The 12664-nt window shown below is 40.7% G+C and overlaps 1 protein-coding gene across 6 annotated transcripts in view; it reads right to left on the bottom strand.

The window, feature by feature from the left end:
• The window catches only part of NPHP3 (nephrocystin 3), a 30464-nt gene extending 22255 nt beyond the window's left edge, over nt 1-8209 (bottom strand). For 3 of the 6 annotated variants that reach the window (XR_005103706.1, XR_005103705.1, XR_005103707.1), the window contains exons 1-7: nt 7597-8209; nt 7112-7237; nt 5659-5809; nt 4000-4152; nt 2520-2653; nt 2123-2283; nt 79-226 (exon numbers count right to left, since the gene is read on the bottom strand). Coding sequence is in view for 3 of the 6 variants with exons in the window: in XM_037383824.1 (XP_037239721.1) it covers nt 79-226; nt 2123-2283; nt 2520-2653; nt 4000-4152; nt 5659-5809; nt 7112-7237; nt 7597-7947 (1224 nt within the window). In the remaining 3 variants the exon portion in view is untranslated. The remainder of the gene's footprint in view (nt 1-78; nt 227-2122; nt 2284-2519; nt 2654-3999; nt 4153-5658; nt 5810-7111; nt 7238-7596) is intronic. The other 3 variants (XM_037383824.1, XM_037383825.1, XM_037383823.1) reach the window with 2 other exon arrangements.
• Between the last annotated feature and the right edge of the window lie 4455 nt (nt 8210-12664).

The raw sequence follows: 12664 nt of genomic DNA, 5'->3' as shown, positions 1-12664 counted from the left end.
TGGGACTACCAGCACTCAATGTTGTTTATAGCAGGAAAGTAAGCCTTTTAAAATACAACAGTCTTTAAAATGCCATACCTTTGCTTTGTTCATGTAAGAAATTTGTTCGATTAATTGCTGGACTGAGACTGAACTGACTCTGCCATTCTCCTTTCTGTGGTAAATTAGCCGGGGTTTTTCTTCTGGATTCCTCAAGAAGGCTTCCTCATAGTCCTCCAACAAACAACTAGATTGGAAATCAGCATTCTTGTGCTATATTACACTGCTGTAGTAAACAGTTCAATCAACACAAGCTCCAAAGATGGGTTTCACTGCAAAATCTAATTCAAAAGTCTCATCTATTTACAACAAAGGGCAAGCAAATATTTCAGCAGAGAATAAGATAAAAGTCTGACACAAGGAAAAGCTAAGAGCTAAATTTATGCTACTTGTACCAAAACCATTAATTTACTTTTTTTATGATTAATTGCTTTGTAAATTAAAAGTTTATCTCCCTGTCACCAGTATGCAGAGTGAAAGCTAATTAATTGCCTTTCATGGAAAGAACATGGAATCACATGATTAATAAGCATCATACGCTCTGCCATCTCTTATTTGAAGGTTCTGTTCTACTCCTTGGCCTTTTTAGGGTAAGTCCTTCAGTATTTGTCAGATGTAGGATAGCCTTTTAATTTATAGTAGTTGAAAGGGAGAATTACACACCTCTAGACTAAAAAACATTTTGCATTTATATATGTGAATGATATCCATGGATATCTTTCTCAGCAACGCTGTTCCACAGAAGGAGCTATACAACTTAGGAATGCTGACATTAGCAGACAGGATCTCTCAAATATTATGTTCTTTATATAAGCACTACAATTTTCAACACAGTTTTTTCTGCGAGAAACTCTCTAACTAAATACTGTTGTCAGGAATGCTCCATTGTGGTGTTTTTTTCTCTTGCTTATTTTGTTCTCGATCACTTGTGACCCACATACATAAAACCATGTTATTTGGCAAGAGTATCCCTTCAGAGTGCCAATATACCCTCAGCAGCTGACATTATCTTTCTAAGACCATAAATGTACAGTAGCTCTAGTCCGATTCCACTCTGAAAACAAAAGCACATCTTCTGTGGTACCTAGCTGCTCCCTGAAGCACTTCACTGTTGTAACTTTTAGCCACTAGTGCCTTCAACCAGCCTTTTTTCAATTCTCTGTGAAGAGATGGTTTATTTACAGAAACAGGAGGTCTAGTTAATACAGAGCTCTAACAATTCAACAGTACTAGAAATCCCTAGAGTTCAAAATCTACCTCTAATATGAAACTTAATGCATACCAGTATTTTCAGATTTTTGCATTCAGAGATGTTTTGGAATGATCACTCTGTGATCCTTAAAATTATCTTTGCTAATCCCTTTTCCTCTCCTTCAGCAAAAGGACAGTCTTCCCTCCTCCAAATATCAAAACCAAACTCCACTCAAATTCCCAAATGCGTAACTGAAACAGTCCTAACACAATTCTACAAGTACCCCTGGTTCGGTGTTTTTCATTTAGTAACTCATGTTTCTTCTTCTAGAAAGTTAGGAAATTACTCACTGAACAAACAGAACACATTGCATCACCATTTGTCATAAAACATCATGACTTCAGTAAATTAAGCCACAGAAAGCTAGCATAAGGTATCACACAGGACAACCATGAAATCGGTCCAAAAAATAGCCAAGGACAGGAAATAGTAAGTGATAGAATAAAACCAAAATACTACAGACAGATGTAAGGCTAGATAAGCACATGAAAAACACTGAGGACATTCACACCAGCCATCTTGAATTCCTAAGACTCTAGCAATATGCACAACAGAGAGCTGCTCTTGGAAAGCAAAACAGACATTTCTTTATTATGAAGACATCTTTCATACTGTATTTTAAGAGAACCTGTAGCTACAAGAAAAAGATACAATGCTGATATATTATTTTAACTGTCTGCACTAGCAAACCTAAAGTTTGAAGTAGTATCACTTCCAAGGCACTTAACTTAGGAAATGTACTGAGCACAGCACCACATACATTTTAATAAGCCATGCACTCTGCAAAAATTACCAGTTTCCATTTGCTTTACCAGTCTGGAAAATACTCACCTTGGCAAAGTTAAATGCAGGAGCAAAATGACTAATGAGCTTTTTTCAATCTCCCATTTTCTTACATCCTTAAGAGGCCTTTCATTTTCTGCTGAAAAATGAACAACTTGAAAGAAATACCCCATTGTTTCACAGAGTCTCTGAAGTTTTGGTGAGTAGTTCTGAAAGCAAATTTAAATAAATTTATTACTAAATCTGCATAACACTAAGGACCTATTACATAAATCTCAGTTTCTTTTCTCTAGGCAGTTTCTTTCCCTGAAGTCCTCGACAGTACTTTCACTGAAATCGGCTACACTTAAATAAAGCTTTCACAGAATATTAGACAAATTTCTGAATAAGTATCACAGTTGAAGCAAAGAACATACAAGTTAGCGTAAGTTTGTGAGGTACTCACTGTAACAAAGATGTCCACCTCTGGTTGAGTCTCATCAGTACTAATAATGAAACACCTTACTGTGTTACTCCACAGAGAGTGGGAAAACAGAGGAGTAACCTGTAATAAACTGGCAACAGCAGCATCCCAATCATCTGCCAATGAAAAAAAATGCCCAAAATGAAGCCTAGAGATCTTCACATCTGATTACGCTGCGTAACAGGTAAGTTATCACCTCTTAACATTATTAATACTGCACTTTACTTAAAATAGTAGTAACATCTTTACATACATCAACTATTTCAATTTTATAAATTTGAATGCAGAAAACCTGTATCATCTGATACTGTCACATAATTTGATAATGTGGCAAAAGACTAGTGTTAAATATATTCATATTATCATTACAATATTCCCTTTAAATAGGATTGATGAAACTTATCCACAAAAATCGAGCTGATAGTTGTAAAAATATGCAGAAATAATTAAAATCGCTCATAATCAAACATTATTTTATTTCTTTCTCTAGATCTACATATATTTAAATTAGACCACACAAATAAATGACAGCAAAATATTATGGGAACTTCCTCTTCAGAGAAAAGTCCATTGCTTTCTGTAGTACTGTATGTCAATTCCCTATAGAAGCAATGAATGTTAAAATTTTCTTAGGTTCTTGGCTTTGTGGCTGGTTATTGTTTCAAGATAGGAATAGGTTCTCCTTTCAGTGCCACATGGGATGATGAAAGGCTTTGTGTATTAAGCTGGAGGCATCACAGAGCAGACCTTCCCCTCCCACTTTGCAGACACAGACTTTTTGAAGCACAGCCTGAAGCATTGAAGGAAAAAGGGAAAAACCTGCCATGAAGTCAGCTATATGCAGGAGGAGTTCCAGGGCCAGGACAACAGTGAGGGAAACCAGAGCACGGGAAGATAATTTACAACAGGCCATTTGGGAAAAATGTTCAAAAGCAACAATTATTGACAAGAAAAATATCTAACACTGATTCACATAACAGTGCATACATCCTAGCCTTGCAATCAGATTTCCATAAATGGCCACCTAAGCAGAGTCAAAATCCATGAAAAACCAATGAAAAAACCCAGGGATATAGTTCATTTTAACATGAATGTATCATTCATACTCAGGAAGTAAAGAATTTGAATACAAAATGGAAAAAGGAATGCCAGCAGATACTGAAAGAGAGATCACCATCTTCCTTAGCCCACATAAGTAACAATTTATTATTTAGTTTACTCACAATGAAGCACCATTCACTGCTGTTTGCTAAAATCACTGCTGCACATACCACAGTCATCAAATATATTAAACACAACTTAGCATGCACAGTTCCTTCTATTTTTACAAAGAATTCCAAATAATCCTTCTAATAACCCAAGAACAGACCAAAAAGGAACTAAGAAAGAACAGAATTACTTAAGAATGGATAGAAAAATTACACAGACACCTATCATCCCAGCAAAAAACCTGATTACTTACCCCTGTTTATATTTGCAAATGGTCCCTCAACATCTATGGAGCTATGAGCAAATTCAGGCCCTCTGAAAGACTGCTGAAGTTGCATCATACTACCCATGGATGGTTCACTTCCCAAAGCTCCTCCATTCCAGTATTCAGATTGTGCCCCAGCAGCTAAGAATTGGAAAACAAAAAAACCCCCCTCGTAATTGTCACTGAACAAGGTAAATTGTCAGCCTTAAATACTCTAGCTGAAACTTACTAGCACAGGCCACTGACCATCATTTTTACTCATTCAGCAGCTTTGCTCACACTTTTGTGTGCTTTACACACAAGCAATCTAAATGGGTGCTTATCCCAAGTTAATGAGAAGCCAGGCTGCTAAAGGATGAGGTTATTTGCTAGTATTTGTTAGTATACAGATTGCTCGCATCTATTGGGTTCAAATGCTGAATTGCATTACAGATCAGAAAAACAGTTCACAGTATTGCTTCAGTCATTTGTGCACCTCACAAAACTGACAACTTTTGTTCAGGAATGTCCCAGCACTGAAAAAGTGTAAAGAGGCTGTAGGTCAGGACTGAAATACATTCTCTGTGCCACATGAAAGAGCTTTCACGGTATCTCTTCACAATATGCTTGGATTACACTTCTGCCAATCAATAGAATAGAACATTCAAGACACTAAATAAATACTCCATGGAGAAAACCAGGACATTGAAAAAGACAGAAAAAAAGTAAGAAAGGAGGTATGAATTCAAAAATTAATTTAACACAAAAGAAAAAAGATAAAATACATTAAAGAAAAGACTATCTGTACCACTAAAATTCACCAAATGCATAATTACTATGCAAAAAGATGACCACTGGATTTTGAAACATTACTACTTTTAAAGACTGCATATTTATACTCCTGCCAAGATGTGACAGTCAATATAACTCAATAAGCAAAACAAAGGTTAAGCAACAGCACTTGCACAGTTTTTCCTCAGCAACCCTTCATGGTGCAAGAAGCAATGGTGGCCATCCTTAAGAGTGTTAAGGTGCGAACTGCTACAATTATTGCTCTATTTTGACTGATACAAAGTCAGCGGACTGATCACATACCTATCTGAATTCTTAGGATGTTATCAAATACCTCTTCCAGCATACAGAAGGTTTTGCCTTTTATGTCATTAAGTTTGCTAGGGCTTCCCTTTGAAAAATTCTTCAATGACTCTCTGGTCAGTTCATTTTTGGTAGATATCTAACTGCTATTCTGAAAAGTACAGCAGCTGAGACTAGCACACCTCATCAACCAAGACAGCAAGTCTACCTAAGATTCCCTCTAGTTTCAGGTGTCCTTTTTGGATCCTTTGGAACGTGATCTCTTACATCTAGTATGAGAAAACTCAAAAAAAGACTAGAAAACTCAGAATTGTTCATGGAACAATTTAAAAAAAAATGTTCAAGTCACTGTGTCTAGACAGTGCTCTATTTTCTTCATCTATCCATTCATACAACTAGAAATGTGGAGTTCCCACATCTACACCAAGTTTGTAAAGTCAGCTGCTTTTACTCTTTATGTTGCTATTCACCTGGATTAACTAACTTTTTTCAAAAGAACATAATTTGTCTTGTGCTTTACTAATCAGAGTTCAGTCATGTTCCAGCACAACACGTTGGGGATGAAATTCTCACCCGTAACATCTGTACAATTATCATCAGAATCAGACTCTTCAGGATCAAACACTTGGATTCCTTGGGCCTGGAGTCTCTGAAGTTTTGCTTCCAGCTCTCGTTTGGCCCTCAGTAAGTCCTGGATCTCATTTTCTTTAGTTTCTCTAAAAATCTATCGCAGGAAGGGGAAGAAGAAAAAAAAAAAAAAAAGAAAAAAACCACCAACAAACGATAAATCTTTCAAAATTCAGTATCAGTTCCTGAATTCATGTTATCTGCTTTCAATTGGAAAAATAAGTTTCTAGCATTCATTTAGCAGGCAAAGGCATGAAAACGAGAACAAGAAGCCATAAGCAGCCTATAATTGAGCAGGAAAACATAGTTTATAATTATCTATATTTAAAATTTTACCATTTTATAGCTCAACATAATGTTTTGAAAGTTAGAAGTCTACATTAGTATGGGAAGTTCATTAAAAATGGCAAGTAATTTTCTTTACCTTTTAAAGTTTATCCTCTAAAATCACACTACATGGTATAAACTCTTTCAAAGATTCCCTTTTACTCTTCCAAGAATTTTTCTACATTTACATATAATCTCATATTTACTTTTTATTGTTGCAGAAATTAAAATTTCCTAAGATAGAAAGAGATCAAACATCTCCCGTTGTCTTGTTTGTAAAATATCACCATCATGTTGGGAAGAAAACACAATCACAAGAAGAGAGGAAATCTTCTTTGAGTCCCATTTTCTTAAATAAGGTCAAAACCAACCCTCTTTTTATGTATTTGCCAAACATGAACCCCTGTTGCAATTCAAGACATCAAGAATCTGAAAACAGTGCAAACCCAGGATCTATTGCCCTGTTTTGGGTGGCAGAAACCTGCATCAAGGGAAAAGTGGAAGCATCAGCCTGGCCTTTCAAGTCATCCCTCCAGAAAGTGCAAAGGCTTTTGTCTTTAACTAGCCATCATATTTTAGTAGCCAAAAGAGATGCACCAATACACACCTTTCTTTAATAAAAGCTAGAAGTGTTAAACATTCTAATACTATATGTAAAATCAGAAATAGTGGAACTCTGTTCATACGTTCCTTCAGTATGTATCAGTTTGCAGCCCGTGTTTTCTCGTCACTCTCAAATATGAAGATACTCCTGTGTTCAAATAATGCAGGAATTTATGATGCATCACTGCACATTCTCCTTTTATAATATTTAAAAAGATATATTCTATTTTTTCCTCACAGTTTTACAGAGAAGTTTTGGTAGGCTCATCTTAAACGGAATAGGCAGCTACAGCTACCATACTGTGCCCCCCACACACTTTTTTTTTTTTTTTTTTTTTTTTTTTAAGGAGGAGAGGTCTGCATGAAAGCTATGAAAGCTACTGGAGAAAAGTTCACTGGGGCAATGTGACCAAGTGACATCACTCTTCTTTTTGGTCAATTTCCCAGGAAAAGAAAAGTCAATCCATACCTTGAATTGCCTTTTGACCTTGTCTCGATCATGTTCAAAAGTAGCAGCTCTTTCCATGGCTTGGTATTTAGCTTCTAATGCACTTTCTTTCTCTCTAAGTATTTTCTGGTAAGTTTTCTGAAGTGCCTGCAAATATTTAACATACCAATTTTCTGAGTGAAAGCAATCTTTGATCAATGGTTTTAGATTACTTTTTTGCCTGACTGCAACAGCATTATCCCAGAACCCTACACCTCTCCTTGCTCGAGGGAAGACAGCTGCGCACCATGTGGTCCCCATCCCCAGAGGCACACCTGAACGTGCCCCCACAGCTCACCAGGACTGTCCCCCGAACACCTTGCCTTCCTTGGGAAGGAAAAGCCATCACACCCATCACCTCCCTGCCACAGCTTTCCTGGGAAGCAGGCCGAGTCCTTTGCGGTTTCACGCGCAAGAGCCCTGCTGCGCTGCTCAGTCCCCTTGCCGGAGAGGGCGGCAGGCGCTACCTGCAGCTCAGCGCGCAGCCGCTTGTTCTCCCTGTCCAGTTTAGCCTCCTTCTTCACCATGGAGGCCACCTCGTTGTTCTTGCTGACTCGGAAGATCTCGTACTCCTTCTTCAGGCGCTCGTACTCCGCCACGCACTCCAGCTCCTGCACCGAGGCCGTCGATTTGAAGCTGGCGCCGATGAGGCCGCCGGGCCGTGAGGCCCCAACGCGTCGCAGGGAGCCGCGCAGCAGCCGAGCTTTGGGCTTCACCTCCACCGGGATCTCGCAGGCCTCGCCGCCGCCGCCGTACGTGTCCTCGATCACCTCCCCGACCCCGCCCGCCGGGCTCACAAGCGACGACGCCGTCCCCATGGCCGGGGAACGCCGCTGCCGCGCCCACCGCCGGGTGAGGCTTCAACGCCGAACGAGGGAGCCACCGCCTCCGGCAGGCCCTGGCGGCGGGGACATGCCTGAGGCGCCGCGTTCCCCGAGGCGGCAGCTCCCCGCCTCCCCCCGGCCAGCGCCTCTCACCGCTGCCCCGGCCCGGCCGAGCCGGGGGGCCCTCCGAGCCCGCGGGCCACGGGCCGCTCCTTGCGGCAGCCGGACGAGGAAGAGAAGGCGGGAGGCCCCGCGGGCCGCCTCCCTCCCTCTCCCCCTCCCGCCCCGTCCCGTCCCGTCCCACGGCGGCTCCCGTTCGGGGAGCGCTGCTGGAGCAGCCCGGGAGGGGGCGCGCGAAGGCCGGGGAAAGGCGGGGCCTGGCGGCGCCGGGGGACGGAAATCTGCACCTCTGAGGAAAAGTGGGAGCTTTGTGGGGTTTTGCTTTTCAAACCAGGAGGTAACGTGAGGGTAGGGCAAGCCCTCCTATTCCTCGGCCTCTGCTGCCGGGCCGAGCAGCGTCCGCAAAAAAGCGGCCATTTTCTCTTCAGAGAAGAGGGCCCGACCGGGTCCACCCGCCGCTCCGAAGCCACCGGGCTGCTCCGCACCCCGGATTGGCCTGCACGTTCACAACGCCCGGTTCTCCTCAGCCAAGCAGGGGCGCACAGGTTGTGCCACAAGCTTTTGTGAGGTAGAGACCTTGTGGGGGAAATCTCTCACCACCCTAAAATGGTGACATTTGAGACCAGCTGGCACACTCTTGAAAAAGAAGAACTGAGAAGAGACAGTAGTGGGTCCACCCAGAAGTAAGTGCTGGGTAATGGCTCCCTGTGCTACCCCTATTCAGTGCCTCAGGGCCTCGTCTGAAACGTGAATTCTCTGTTTGAAGACCTTTCCTTTCAGGAATAAGGCAGTCATAGATTAGCTGTCCCTTAAATTATCCTAATGCGATTTCCCTCTCTTCAAAAAAAAAGGTGTGGTTCCTTCACTCATCCTGGTGATTTCAGAGGAGCAGATCCCCAAGACTGAGGAGAACATCTGATTGTTCCCAAATCTCAGAACCTGCCCTACTATTGGCATGAATAACAAAAATGTTGCTACTTTAAAGCAGATTTTGCCTCATGTGTGCCACGTTTGTTGCCATGACCAAGGGAGTCATCTGCTTTTAAGGCTGGGGGGGAGTTTTGGAAATGTCTTTCAAATGGTATGTCCCTGAATTGCAAAATCTCTTGGAGGGGAGAATTACTTTTGTGTACAACAGAGAAAAAGTGTTGGTTTATTTCCCAGAGTAAAAACTGGGTTTGGGGAATATGTGCTGTTTGCCCTAATTTACCTCTTTGTTTTAATGAAAAAAAAAAGAAAAAAGAAAAGGTAATTTCTTGTCTGAATATCATTTATGGTTATGTTGGTGATCTATTCTGGTTAAACCCCTTTTCAGTGAAAAAGACAGATACAGAATATGTGACAATTGTGGGAAGAGGAAGGATGCTACTGTGTTTTCCCTAATATTGACTATAATATAGCCTGCACAATATTAGGTGATATGGCAAATAAGCCTGTAATTCTGTAACAAAGCAGGGCTCTTGATTTTTTCATTCGCATGTTGGTATCAGGCTGTTTCTCCACTTCACTGTTGTTTGGACTCTGGGAATAATTAAAAATATGTTCATGCTGGTGCTTCAGCTGAATTGTTCTCATATTCTGAGTTCATGAAAGTCAAAATCTCCAAGCTTCAAGCCTAGAATAGAAAGTGTAGTATTGTAGAGCTCCTGGATTCCTTCTAATAGTCCACTTGAAATTAACAAATAGATTGGAAGAACTGTAAATACTGTTTCTCTAATGCTGCTTTTGGGTGCATTACAGAATTTTTATGGATAGTGGAGACCATATTCACACAACCCTTTCTAAACAGAAAAATTACACTACTTTCCTGTTGCTTCATGGATTGGTTTTCCTAATGTTTAGGGATTAGATTAGCTTGCTTCAACATCTAATTTGTAAACTAAACAAAGATTGCTTTAAATCTCCAACTAGGACAATTCAGAAAGAAATCCAACTGTTCATTGCCCAGATGTTGGAAACAATTCTCAGAGTATTTGAGGATGAGCTGTCTTAACTTTCAAAAATGAATCGACCCAGAAAATTAATTGCTGGAGAAAATATATTATCAAGTTCTTTAAAAACTGCTTTGTCATGTTATGTTACTTTTTTAAGCTTCAGTTAGGGCAGCCCAATCCTTAGTCCATTGAGGACATTAATGCTGGGTGAATTGTGCTGTAAATACAGTGCAGTGAATACATTTGGGATACTTGAGCAGCTTCATGTTTAACATTGTTATTATTTACCTAATTTAAAAAGGTTATTAAGACAATCTCTGTGTGAGATTCGGTGGCTTAACCCTGGTCAGCAACTAAGCACCCACCAGTTGCTCAGTCAGTATCCCAGCCCAGCGGGATGGGGAAGAGAGTTGGAAAAGCAAAAGTGAGAAAACCTTGTGGGTCAAAATAGTGACAGTTTAACTAGTGAAGGAAAGAGAGAAAAGAAAAAAAGAACTCAAACAACAAGTGATGCAGAGGTGGTCACTCACAACCTCCTACCAGCAGACCAATGCCCAGCTAATCTCTGGGGAACAGCTACTTTGGAGAGACCACCCCAGGTTTTATTGCTGAGCATCATGTTATATGGCATGGAATATGCCTTTGCCCAGTTTGGATCATTTGTCCTGGCTGTGTCCCCGGCCAGCTTTTTCCTACCCTCAGCCTATTTGCTGGTGGGCAGAGTGAGAAGCAGAGAGCACCTTGACGCTGTGCAAGCACTGCTCTGCAGTAGCTAAAACACATGTGTTAGCAACACTGGTTTAGTCACAAATCTAAAACAAAGCACTGTACAGGCTGGTATGAAGAAAATCAGCTCTATCTCACCAGACGCAGTACAGATGTATTTGTCAGATGAGGACCTGTACTTTGTAAAGCTCCTTCCTGACTTCAGCTGTAACAGAACCAGACTGCTTTCCATCCCTGAATCCACATAATGAGGAGTACAGTACATTGGCAGATCCTCTTAACAAATTTATTCTTCTACCTACACCTTCAGGGTCAGTATACAATCTAACTCCTGATCCATCATGGAACAACTGCTCTGCCAATGTTTTCCTCCTACGGAGACTATGGGGGTATTTTGTTGTATGTATTACTTAGAAGCCCATGGACCTTTGTGTTTTATGGCATAGACAATTTTGTGCAAACATTCTAAATACTTTATTTGCTGATACTTAAAATCTGCTGGGCTACAGTTTAAAAACATCTATGTGGCATCTGTAGGGGTATTGCTTTTGTCTGTGATATATCTACTATATTACTACATGATTTATTGTTGAGGTTTCTTTCTCTTTATTTCATTTTAGGAGTTGGTGGTGATTGTTGACAACAAAATTATGGATCTAAGGATCTGTCCCACAGAGAAAAGTACAGCTGTGGGAAATGGCCCTCTGAAAGAAGGTTGGTTTTTTACAAGGATTATTATGGTTCAGCTCAAAGTTAGCAGATGTTCATTTTATAAAATAATATGTCTGGTACGCTATTGCCTCTGTATTCCTGTAGAATTTAGTGTACAAGGTCAGAATGCAGCAAGATCAGAGGAAGCTGAGGAAGATTTGAAAGTGATAGTTGCCACAGATTGACTACCCATTAAAACAAGAGTTGCTGTGGTTAGAATGAATGTTGATAATGACCTGAAAGCAGAAGATGCTTTGAATGAAAGGCAGCTGACCAAACTTCTACACATCCTTTTTGTTAACTCAGATGATGGAGTGACAGGGCTATATACCACAGACATAAGCAAAGTCTGTTAGAAGCCCTTCATAAATCACTATTAAATTGTTTGTGCCTGCGCTGAATCAAGTTGATAATTCTTTATGATCTCCATTATTCAAAAATATCTGTGTCTGATGGAGCATGATTAAGAGAGTTATATTGAAGACACGCAATGAAAAGATGTAGTATGGTAATTTTTAAAAGATTCACTTTGTCCTGGATTATATATGATTCTACTTCCCTCTTTTTAGTGATGATGAAGACTTTGCTCTAAGATGTTGCTTGCTGTTGGGCTGGTTTTTATTAACTTGTTGGCTTTCCTCCGTACTCTACCCTGTGCAGGAAGTGCAAGCCTGAATAAGCCAAATGACTGATCTACTTATTCAGCTTCTTTCTTTTATATAGCATGAGGCCTGATGTACAGCACAGTGAAGTCAGGGGGAATTTTTCAATAGAGATGGTCTGTGTTGTATATGGTACTCTAGTTGTTCCATAAAAGCCTGAAACTGCCAGATCTTAGCTCAGAGCATGATAATTGTTGTCTCTGCCCTGTTGCAGCACCTGCATTTTGTTCATCTGCATGAAAGGCATCTGCCTCTGTCCTCTGATACCTTCACGCTAAGTGGCAGCAGTTCCATGATTCACCAGCCACTATGACTAGTGTATAGGGTTCTGGAGCTGTGTGCAGCTGAGGGAATGTCATCTGGATGGTGGGGAGGCAGAGGTTGTCTTCCCTTTTTCATGTGACCCAGCATGGCTGGGGCTATATCCATCATTATGACTGGCTTATGCCTTGCACAGTCTTTCTATGACCTGACATGAAATTGCAGAACTGGGGTTGGAGTAATTTGAGGTATATTGTGAGTACAGGAGACAGGGTAACTAAGAAACTGATTCATCAT

Source organism: Falco rusticolus, chromosome 4 (assembly GCF_015220075.1).
Source record: "Falco rusticolus isolate bFalRus1 chromosome 4, bFalRus1.pri, whole genome shotgun sequence".
Lineage (NCBI taxonomy): Eukaryota > Metazoa > Chordata > Aves > Falconiformes > Falconidae > Falco > Falco rusticolus.
The sequence above is the reverse complement of the archived record's forward strand: the minus strand, read 5'-3'. Positions and strand labels throughout refer to the sequence as shown.